This window comes from Typopeltis vanoorti, chromosome 1, assembly GCF_054136105.1.
Source record: "Typopeltis vanoorti isolate ZY-2024b chromosome 1, IOZ_Tvanoo_1.0, whole genome shotgun sequence".
NCBI lineage: Eukaryota > Metazoa > Arthropoda > Arachnida > Uropygi > Thelyphonidae > Typopeltis > Typopeltis vanoorti.
The window spans coordinates 45,871,164-45,883,412 of NC_143549.1; the positions used below are offsets into that span (position 1 = coordinate 45,871,164).

The 12,249-nt window shown below is 36.0% G+C and overlaps 1 protein-coding gene across 6 annotated transcripts in view; it reads left to right on the plus strand.

Annotated features, from left to right (window-relative positions):
- The window catches only part of LOC150109944 (mitogen-activated protein kinase 14-like), a 354,973-nt gene that overhangs the window by 37,524 nt on the left and 305,200 nt on the right, over positions 1–12,249 (plus strand). For all 6 annotated transcript variants that reach the window (XM_090397321.1, XM_090397320.1, XM_090397323.1 and 3 more), the window contains one exon: positions 3,034–3,092. In XM_090397321.1, coding sequence (XP_090253447.1) covers positions 3,034–3,092 — 59 coding nt within the window. The remainder of the gene's footprint in view (positions 1–3,033; positions 3,093–12,249) is intronic.

The window sequence follows — 12,249 nt, forward strand, 5'->3', positions numbered from 1 at the left end:
TTTTTGTAAGGCCAGAACATCATAGTTCATCACAACTTTGCATCATGTGTAAACAACTGAATATCCTCATCCAAATCTTCCCCAATATCATTAACATATAGGTTAAACAGCAGTGGCTCTTAAACAGACCCGAAGCACACCATTAGTGACTTTTCTCTTCTGGGATATTGATTCCCCAAACACAACTCTGATACCTATCAGATAGCGAATCTCCAATCCAGTCCAATGCACTAGTCTAATATCCAACCCCATCCACTCCGATTTGATTATCAACTTATTATATAGTAATGTATCAAAAGCCTGTGCAAAATCTAAGTATACTAGTGTGTATCCATCTCCTTTGTCCAATGAAGCCATCACCTTATTGTAATAAGTAAGTAAATTACTAAAAACATGACCTCCCTTTAGCAGATCTATGCTGTCCAACCGTGTGTGTGTGTGTTTACTGGGAATTATTTCAGGGTAAAGATATGTGTAATACATCTTTAATACATTGACTTAGCCTCTCTTTTACCAAGACTCTACTGCGTGGCGAAGAGTCGCATCCTTCCAGAGGTGCCCTGTTTTCACAGAACAGTGCAGATCTAGACTGGAAAGTTGAAAAATATTCCAGAGGAATGCAATGGCAGACCACCTCTGTACCTTACCAAGAACATTCTATGAATGCTGGATGGTAAGACCCCTGGGCCTGAAGGCATCCACCATGCAACTGGGGAAGAACAGAGGGCTTCCACAAGTAGAACTAGTTTTTATGATGTGTCCAAGTCAAACTGGAAGGAAGCTTGGTCATGAATGTTGCTGGTTGGAAAAGGGAGGCTCCCTGTTTCACAAGAAACCACAACATTGGAACTTGGAATGTTAGAAGTATGAAGCAAGGTAAGCTGGAAATAATAAAGATGGAAATGGAGTACAAGAAGCTGGATATATTGGGAATAAGTGAACTTAGATGGACATGAATGGGCCATTTTCAGTCAAGGAACTATATGGTGTATTACTCAGGACATGAGACAAGTCATAAAAATGGAGTATCTTACTCAGGAAAAATATGGCTAGGTTATGTATTAGATTATAATCCAGTGAGTGACAGAATCATTTCTCTGAGTCAGTGAACATCCAATGAATATGGCCGTCATACAGGTTTATGCACCCACTATAGAGCCACCAGAAGAAGACATAGAAGATTTTTATGGCAAGTTATAAGAAATGATAGATGCAACACCAAAGCAAGAATATGGTTACTTATTGGAGATCGGAATGCAAAAGTGGGAGAAAACAAGGAATAACAGGTCATTTTGGTTTAGGTGTTTGTAACACTGCAGGGAAGAGACTAGTTGAGTTTTGTGCAGAGAATTCTTTGTTTGTTGCTAACACCTGCTTTAAATAGCACAAACAAAGATTGTTCCTGATGGACAATACGGAATTAAATTGACTATATACTTGGACAAAGACAAAATGGAGAAGTGCAATTCAGTCTATCAAGACTTTTCCAGGTGCAGACTGTGGAACAGTCCATGAATTATTAGTGGCTACGATACATGTGAAATTACAGAAACTGAAAACAACACAAGTGGCAATCAGATGTGATCTTGGAAACATACCAGCTGAATACAATATTAGTATACAGAACAGATTCAACACACTCAATTTGTGTGAAAGAGAACCAGATGAACTATAAGAAGAGATTAAAGATATAATTAAAACAGAAGCAAAGAAGAATATTCCAACAGCTTGCAAGAAGAAGTTTAAATGTCTGTCAGAAGATGCCATCAAAACTGCTCAGGAAAGGAGGAAAATGAAGGCCACAGGAAATTTACAGGAAGTACAGCATTTCAATGCAGAGTTTCAATGACAAGCCAAAAGAGATGAGGAAAAATACTTTAACCAGGAATGCCAACAAATAGAAAACCAAAACAAGAAAGGAAAAACAAAAGATTGTTTCATAAAGATCAGGGAAAGTTTTAGTGCCAAGGTAACAATATTGAAAAGTAAACATAAAGGATATTTTACAGAAGTTGCAGACATCGATGAAAGTCAGAAAGAGTATACAGAAGCCCTTTACAGAAAGGACTTCAAAATTACTGAGAAATTCATAGAGTAGAATTATACACAGGAGCCAGTACCACCTGGAGAGTGAGGTGAGGTGGGCACTGCAACAGTTATCCAGTAAGAAAGTATCAGGAGGGAATGGAATGCCTATTGAGCAGCTCAAAGCCCTGAGAAAAGAGACAGTTAAAATTTAAAGCCCTGAGAAAAGAGACAGTTAAAATTTTAACAGCTCTATGTCAGTGAATTTGGATCACAACTACATGACCTAGGGAATGAAAAAAATCAGTTTATATACTTTTATCGAAGAAAGGTGATGCAAGAGAGTGCAAAAATTACAGAACTATAGCACTGATTTCTTATGCAAGTCAAGTCTTACTTAAGATCATTCAGAAAAGACTGGAACCATTCATGAAGAGAGAAATTATATCCACATTTTATTTAACCTTCAAGAAGTTTATCTTCATGTTTAGTTTGGGTTACACACTAGCTGCTTTCTCTTTTCATTAATTTCCTGTCCTGATAAATCATGTTTTATTTATTTAGCATGATCTCACTTGTGTTATCTCATCTTAGTCATGGCAATTATGTCGACTTTGTACATGTATAATTTCTCTTCTAGCTTCCTCCCCCCTCATTCTGATGCTTCATATGCTTATGGTGCCTGTCTTCAATTTTGTTGAAGCTGAGGTTATTGCAAGAGCTGAATATTCACTTTGCCTTAGCTTCCAAACAAAAACAACAGGGATAGTATAGAATACTGGTCAATATTTTATACTATTCAGCATCTAAGTAGATTCCTAGTATAGGTGCATCAGGGAAAGGAGAGGACTGGGCACCATTGGGTCAGATGCCCCCTGTTGGTTTACAACACTCTTTAGACTGTCGGGAAGTCTCCAAGTCACCCCAATTCAGTTATTTAGTATATGAGACATTATTTATGAATGGTTAAAATACAATTGTATACTAATAAATCTTTAATAATTTCAGGTAATTGGTCTTTTAGATGTGTTTACTCCTTCCACAAATTTGGATGATTTCCAGGATGTGTGAGTATTAATTCATTTTAGTTATTATTTATATGTATTATTTCAATTTCTGTTTTTATTTATAAATTTCTTCAAAGCAAACTTCAAAATATTGTTAATAATATATTGAGAGAACATCTTTCACTGTCTGATGTTCTACATACATCAGACAATGAAAGAGAGCTAAGAATGGTGAAACTGCATTCAAATATATTACAGCATTTTGACAACTCTTAGTTATAGATGTATGTACAAGAGAATATGTTGATTTTATGTTTTAAACATCCATTTCAGTAGTTCCGTGTGAATTATTATCAATATCATTTGTGAAAGTTTGTGGTGACACTTTCAGAATTTCATATTGGCATTCCAACTGACAGTAATTTTCACCATTTATAATTAAAGGAAAAAAAGATTATTATGCAGGATCCTCCAGAAAGTTAAGGATTGATAGGTTAAACCATACTTAAATATTCAGCATATCATTCATTGAAGATGTACTTGCAACATCCTCAAGTAGCCTATTTCACACATTTGCTGTGCACCATTGGAACATTGATCTCTCAAATTTTCTGAACTGTACCATTACCACTATCCATATATGATACCAATGTACTATTGGTTGATCAACCAACCTCTTATGTATGGGCCAACATTTAAAAAAAAAAAAAAAAATTACTCAGTTGTCATGAATGACTGAGTTCCATTCTTCCCAACTATAAAATATCATGCATACTCTACTGTAGGACCCCAACCTTTACCAAGTTGTTCGTTCATATTGTACCTTCTCTTTTCCATCTATTTCTCAAGCTTTGAAGACCACACACATCCCCTCAATCTGTCCTCATACACAATTCTATAGGCCAGATATCAGTTCATCTTGGCTATCTGTTGCTGGAACCTCTCTGACATTTCCAGTGCATTTGATAGTCTGGCATAGAGTGCCTCTCAATAAATTGGCATCTAATGGCCTGCTTTCCATCCTTTGTAAATTTTTTTTTTTTTTATATATCCCATCCTACACAAGAAGTTACAAAACCTAAAACACAAAAGTGCTGTGGATGGTCAAGTTAGAAAGAAGGAATTCTTTTAGCATGTTTCTTGAAATGATGGGGGGGGGGGTTAGGAATGGGTTGTATTTATTTGAAAATGGTAACGAGGAAGGCTGCTCCAGAGAACAGAGGGAGATGGAATGAAGGAAGAACATGAGAAGTTAGTTCAATAAGTTTGAGTTACACCATGCATGAATGTCAATAGTGGACATGGATGCTTGTGTTCTTACATGAAGAAAGTGACCCATCTGGAGAACTGGGCAGTGCTCCAAACAGGCCATGTAATTAAACATGACAAGAAATTATATTCTTCATTTAACCCTTGATCCAAGTGTCAGCAAACAATGTTTGTACATGAAGTATCTTCACGAGAGGGATTCTTGTATATAGAGGTTAATAACATCACATCAATTGCCTTAGTATCCCATAATGCAAAGCATACACCTTTTTGAATGTGTATAATGCTATGTATTATGGGAATGACCACTACCCAGACCAGTTTTGACTCTTATTTAGGTAAAAAAAATAAAGGAGTAGTTAGTATAGGGGTGCAAGAGAGCCTGATAGTGTTAGGAGAAAGAAAAGACATGTAGATAATATGAGGGATAGAGAAACAGGCCTCAGCTCTTTTATGTCATTCTATAGCCAGAGGTTATCATTTTCTTTTTCACCAGTCTTATGCAGATGGACAACCAAAAAACCAATTGAAACTAAAGTGCAAAAATGACTGATACCCATGTGGTTAGCCTTATCTGAGTTTGACTGCCTTGAGTTGGCCTTCTCTATCTGGGATTACTCTCCAGTCATCCCTGCAATTGTTTTGTTCAATGTCACCATAAGACCACATTGAACTAAGAGGATGGAATCATTTTAAAAAACCTCTCATAGTAAAAATAGAATTTTATCTTCCCCTGATGAATATTGCAAAATGTGTGGTCTACACCACCTAGCCAAAAATTTGATCTCTCCCAGAATGCTTCTTTCTAAATACAAAAACAGTCTGACTGAATGAACAGTAAAATTTCCACAGTACAATATTGCAAAGCATTTGTATGTCAAATAGTATTTTACTTCATTAATTATAAAAATAAAAATTGTCTTCTTATTGCTGACAGATGGCAAATACTGTAAGTAATGGAATTCCTAACACATTACATAATCTGTTCCACGTATGCAGGGCAAGAGGACAGAATGTTTAGAATGCATGTTGTACTGTTTCCAATTGGTAACAGATATCGTAGATTGGATCTCCAATGTTAAAGTGCCTCCATTTGATGTGTATAGCTACCTTCCGGTCAATACCAATTCTCCAAGCAAGATCCCTCCTGTTAAGGTATCCTTGGAACTTCAGTAAGTTATGAAACAAAATGTAGTTGTCAGTATTCAACTGTGGAAGTTCCTCACAAAAGAAGTTAAAGATTTCTTTATACCAAATTTTACTTTTATCTTTTATTAATGGAAAGAGCATCAATGTCTGAATGTTGTAACAAACTTAGAGTTAAGCAAAGACTGTAGTATTCAGGGACAATCTCAGCTTTTGGATCTTTATAATCATTTACTCCAAATAGGGGAAGAACTCGTATTACCGGAAAGGTCTGCACATATGTGAATGGTCTGCAACATTTCATGGATTTTTGAAGCCGTGTTGCTTAAATAATATATTTTAAGAATGGAAGCCCAAAGCCTCTATGCTTGTTTGATAGTTGAAGAAATTCCTTTTTAACTTCTTTGTATCAGCTGAACCAAAAAAATTACACAGGTTTACTTTACAGAAGCTGAAGAAAAGCAATTATAATGTCTGTAATAATTATGTACAACTGAGCTAAGCAGAAAAGATTCTGATTTTAAGTACTATGATTTAGAAGAAAAGGAAAGTGGCCCAATTTTCCAGTCTTCTAAAGTTTCAGTGTTTTGTATATAAGTTCTTGAACTGATAATATTGGGTAAGTCAAGAAGGGAATTTCAAGTATAGCAAGGAGGGTGTTCTCTCTTAGGAGTTAGTCCAAAAGAAATTATTCCAAGAATGCACTTCCAAAAACTGTTAATTTTGTTATTATTTTTACAGCTATTTTGCCTGTTTTTGTTTAGGAGTGCCCCTTTTTTAAATGTCATTGGCTTTTTACTCAAGAGTTGTTAGAGCATTGCAGATCTATTTTAGAGACAAATATATGTAGCATAATAGAAGAAAATTTGCAAATACCTTTTCTTGGATGTTATTGCCTGTCTTCTTTCTGCAGTGTTCATACTTCTGCTATTATGGGGAGTATGTAGGGATAAAGATGGGGAGCTTAGGCAATGTGGGAGAATTAATTTGAAAAAACCTAAGTTTTTTTATATAATACTAGTGGGCTCCACCCCCTGATGCTTACGGCGCCAAACCACCCCGAGTTTCGGACTGGTATGTCTGTTCTCCTTGAATTCTGATGACTCGAAAAGGGGGTTCCGCCACCCTGGCGCCTATGACCTCCCCCGAGTTCCGGACCGGTAGGCCAGTTCTCCTCGAATTTTGATGACTCGAATTCCGGACTGGTGGGCTAGGCTGGTTCTCCTTGAATTCTGATGACTCGAATTTTGAAAACTCGACACTCAGGGTAGCCCTTGAGTTTCAAAATGTTTCAAATAACTTGAAAAAAATGTTACAAAAAAAAACTTATCATTTTATATTATAGAGTAGATATACATATATTATTTTTAAGGGCTTTTTTTGCAGGGTGGAAAAAGATAAAAAAAAAAAAAAGAGGGTTGAAATTAGAAACTGTTTTTTAGAGGAAGGGGAAGGGTTTATGTGGAAACAGGGGACCAGGGAAAGGGTTGACGGGGTGCGAGCTGTTTCGACCATGTCAGTCATCCTCTGAACTCATGGAGGAAGTGGATGCTATGTCATGTCGGCTTGGTGTTTCTGCCTTTTAAGTGTTCGTGTTATCGCCTGTTGATCGGAGTTGTGAACTAATTTTTATGTTGTGGAGCTTCGAACACTCGGATATTATGTAGGGTCGGTGGACGTTGAGTGAGTTCTCGTCATATTTTATGGCTATCGTTTCCGATATTCTAAGCATTGTTTCGTTGTCTTGTCTGTCTATTATGATGGCCTTGTCGATTTGCAGGGTATGTTTCTGTTCAAGGGCGTGAATTGCTATTTCTGTTTTCCCTGTACTTTGTATTCTATTTTTCTTTTTGATGTTGCGTTTTTTAGTGTTTAAATGTTCTGGAATAGGGATGTTACAGTCATGGAAGTGTTCTTGTAGTCTTGCCCATAAAGACCTGATGTTATAACCTGTGTAGGTGATATTACAGTCTTTTTGGCAGGGAAATTTGTAGACTATGTTGTAGTGTTCCCATATTTCTTTGTATATATGGGTTTTAGAAGGTTTGCCAATTTTTGGTTTGTGGTGAATACCAGTTTATAGTCAGTGTTTGAAAATGTATTTGTAGGCTTTGTATATGTTCTGGATTTATGGCAATTTGATAACTTTTTGTGTTGGGAAGTTTGTTTTGGTTGTTGGGTTGTTTTGACAAGTTTTTGTTGTCTTGTTTGCATAATTTATTAGTTGTGTGGGATAGTTGTGATTTTTAAAAATCTGTGTTAATTTTTTTATTTCTGTGTTGAGATAATTATGGTTGGTTGAAAACTTGTAAGCACTTGTGAATTGTGGTAGGATGATAAAGATGACAAATTTTGATAAAGGTGCTGTGGTGGTGTTTTTGTGACCAATTTTTTAAAAGAATATGGATGGTATGAGTAGAAATGGAGGTAGTTTCCGATATGCGTGGGTTTGTGTATATTTTCATGGCTATTTTGTTGTTTTTTCTGATTAATGTCAAGTTTAAGAAAATGATGGATTTGTTTTATTCGGTTTCTATGGTGAATTTTAGTCTGTTGCTGGAACTGTTAAGAGATGCTTGTAAGGTGGTGATGTGTGTTGGTTTTTCCAATGCACAGAATATCGTCCATGTATCTGCCATAAAAGGTGATGCTGGGGGGGGGGGGAGGAAGAAGGGTGGAGTAGGAGTGATTCTATGTGTGCTAGGAATAATTCTGCTGGTTGTCCGCTGATGTTTTGGCCGATAGGAGTCTGAAAATTTGAATATACATGTTGTTGTTGAACTTGAAAAAGTTTGCCGAGATTATTAGTTTGATTAAGTTTATAATATCATTAGGTGTTAATTTTGTACGAGAGTGTTGGGTGTGGTCTTCTGTGAGTAGCGTGTATACGATGTGTAATGTTCTGGGAATGTCCAGGTTAGTGTATAATGAAGCTGCATCCAATGAAGCGAGGATGTCTTCTTGGGATAGGGTTATGCTATTTATTTTCTGGAAAAGTTTGTCCGTATTTTTTATCATAGAGTTTGACGTTGTAATTAATGGTTTGAGTAGTTTGGCCACGAATTTTGATAAAGGTGCTGTGGTGGTGTTTTTATAGGAGACTATTGGCCGTATCGGGTAACTGTTGTTGTGGGTTTTGATTTGTCTGAACATACAAGGGGGGTGCGTGTGGTGCAGGGTGTTGTGTTTTTCGTTCTGGTTTTGTCTATCTTGTTTTGATTTTTTAGGGAGTGTAGGGTTGATGTGCAATTGGATATTTTCTGAAAAAACTGCCCATTCGTTTGGGGTCAGTAAAGTTTTCGATCTGTTTTTTGTTTTGTGAACATATGAATATGCTTGATGCTTCTTTTTAAGTCTGTCATTTATGGCCTGTTTTATGAGTGCTCAGGAAGCCCGGTAGCAAATTTTTTTGTTTCCTGGAATTGTGCTGTCGCCGTGAATTTTGGTGTGACGTTGTGATTGAGGCATTTTTTAAGGAATGTTATGTGTATTTTTTGCACGATGTATGTTTGGATGGTTTTCTGGTATGTATCTTTTGTAAAATTTATGCACTCATTGAACGTGTGTCTTGGGATCATGACATAGGCTTGTATTAGTAAGCGTACACTATTTTAAAAGTGTTTTTTGTGAGGGGAGGGGGGGGGTGGTAGGGAGTTTATGAGTAGAGAGCCAATGATTGAGGGGTTGTATGGTTACAAGACATTAATTTAATTTTGTCTTGTCTTGTCTGCATTAGCAGCTAATTCATTGATTTTGCTGAATTTTTATAAAATATGAAAAAAGATGTACAGGTAACCCTCGTATAACGTGGTACTTATACAACGTGGTCTACAATTTATCTTCGTTAAATTTGTGTCTGCCCATATCGCGCAAGTAGTTATAAGTATCGAATTTAGTTTTATTGCATCACTGAATAAGGTACTGTACAGAGGCTTTTGCAGTCTGTGACATTCTCAACAAATAGTGCAATTAGAGACAGATGGAATAAAAACGGCACTAAGTAATAAATCACATGTCCTCTCTCACAGAAACTATGCTGTATAGACTTAAGCAAAACCATATGTTGCACCGAAACACAGTATCTAACTAAAAACTATTGTCCAATTTTTCAATTATGAAATAAGTTTGTTTTATTGCATTTGAAATTCTTGATGTCATTATGACAGATCACAAAGGCTAACTTAAAATAAAAGATTACCAAGAATTGAAACATGCTATATAATGAATGTGTGAGTTCCCCTGCCACCTCAAACGCAAACAAGAAGCCATAAAATTCAACCAAGGGTGTTGAAACGTTTGTGTGAGTTGAGCCAGTCTTTAATGAGAAGTTCCATTGGAACGATAAATGACACCCTGTTGTGAATGTGTTAAAACTTATAGTGAATGCTGTTATGACAGTTTCAGATGTTATGTAATTCGATTGAAGAGAATTAGCATTTCAACTCAACACTTGTCGGTTGCTTTTGTCTTTGGGTTACGCGATCTTTTGTTAATACCACACCAATCATATGCATGTCTTTATAGTTGCTGTCTTGTGTAAAACAAAATTCAGCTTGTACGTATTGTAACAATTAAAAAAAAAAACTTGAATAATTTATAAGCGTATGAAAGGATATCACCTGTAAATCGTTGACATGCCAGCAAAATACTCAGCTTTCTGGCATTTTAAACAAAACGCCAGAAAGACGCATTTGTTTTAAAACCATTTGGCTGGTTGCGCGGTTGCCGCTGCGCAGCCTCGCCATTAGTTGAGCTACTTTACCGCAAACCAAGACTGTGAAATGGCGAACAGAGTGCATTTTTCATCTCTATTAATTAAATTATTTATTCATTAGTCCTGATTAAACGCTATTTACTTGTATTTTAGAGTTTTGTGAAAAAAAGAAAACCCCAAAACGAAACACCTAGGTTTTCAAGAGATTTTTTAAGGGGACCGGCACGTGACACGGTGCCAGGTCGTGACCCACCATTTGGAAAATGCTGCCTTAGAAGATAGAAATATAAGATCTAATAATGTTGGAGTCTTGACAGGTAACAGACTGATTTGGAGGAAAATTGTAGATAGGAAGTTAGTAATGATGTAATTTTTCATGTAGTACTGTCATATCCTGTATACCTCTTGAGGGTATATATCAGGAATTTGATGATGATTCATGTATGTGTAAGCATGGAGATTAAGATTGCAAATCTTCCATATGTTTACTAGTTGAGCATTGTCAAGACATTTTTAATTGTACATATCCCACTTTTGTCCTGTTTTGTCTAATGTGGGGTTTTCAATACATTCCCAATCTCCAGCTGCTATGACGTTGTGGGCACCATATAAAAATGACTGCAATTCCTGCAGGAATTTTTGTCTGACTGTTCCATTGGATGGAGCATAACATTTATAACCTTTATTACATATCCACAGTATTTCCAGTCTGTTGTCAAGATTCTCCCTTCTGCATCCCTTTGGATATTACAAAATGAACCAAAGAGGGGGCAGGCAAGAATAAGAACATCTTTTTCATCACTGTTAAGTCTTCCAAAGCTTCATTAAGAAAGAAGTGGATATCTATCTGTTAATGTTTTCATATCTTTATATATGCTGAAGCATGTTTTTCTTGGAGAAACAAAAATGTGATATTATGGTGTAGCATACATTTCCATATAGTTTCCTGTTTAACTTGCCTGTGGAATCCTTATACATTTAATGAGGCAAAATGCAGAAAGGAGATGATATGATTAATGAAGTGTCACTGGTCTTTAACTTCTAGATTTTGGATGAATCTGGTGAAATCTTCAGTTTATGAAGGAGCAATTGTGTAACCTACTTCTTGTAAATTTTTTTCCATTTGCATTCCATTGTTTCAATTTCGTGTCTATCATTCTTGTTTTAGAATTAGTTATTTTTTCATGCAGATGATAATCATCCTGAGAAAACATCGAATCATATATTATTATTATTATTATTATAATTATACGCTAACTACTCAGCCTACTAAGCTGGCATTGAACCTTGGTTCAAGTAATGCAGAAGTAATTTCCCATATACAAAGTCAGAAGGTGTCATACCTTATTATTAAAATACTCTGGATTAGAGATGTTGAATGTTTTTTACATTTGGATATACTATACACCCTCTGTCCAAAAAAAACCAAACTTTTCAAAAATAGAAGAAACTAGTGGTGCCACCTGTTGTATCTTTTTGTTGTTGAAAGCAGAAACCTTCATTAGTGTTGTGTCAACTGTTTATGAAGAAGATGTCAACTATTATATGAAATCATTAGAAGCTGAGTTATAGTACCAAGAGTGTTGATGAACGGCTGGAAAATGAGTTTCAAATGGAGAGCTGCGATTGACTTTTGTGTTAAACTTGGTAAAAATTTTACCAAACGCGTCAAATGAATGCTTATCCTGTACTCAAGTTTATGAATGGTTTAAGTGATTTCAAAGTGGTTGTGAGAAGCTTGAGGACGACGAAAAGCCAGTTGTCCAAAAACTGGACTGAGCGAAGTTGAGATCCAAAAAGTGCATGATTTCATCAAAGAAAACCTTAAATCGTCCATGAGATTGATTGATTGAAGATGAATTGGAGATTCTAAAATCAACTATGCACAACATTTTGACCAAAAGTTTGGGCCTTCGTAAATTGAATTTGCGATTTGTTCCCCACAAGTTGACTGACGACCAAAAAATGTATTGAATTGAACACTACAAGGACCTCATTAATAACTCGTAAGGACTTAAACTTCCTTGAAATGATCGTTACTGGTGACGAAGCGTGATATTTTGAGTATGAGCCTGAAACAAAGTGCTG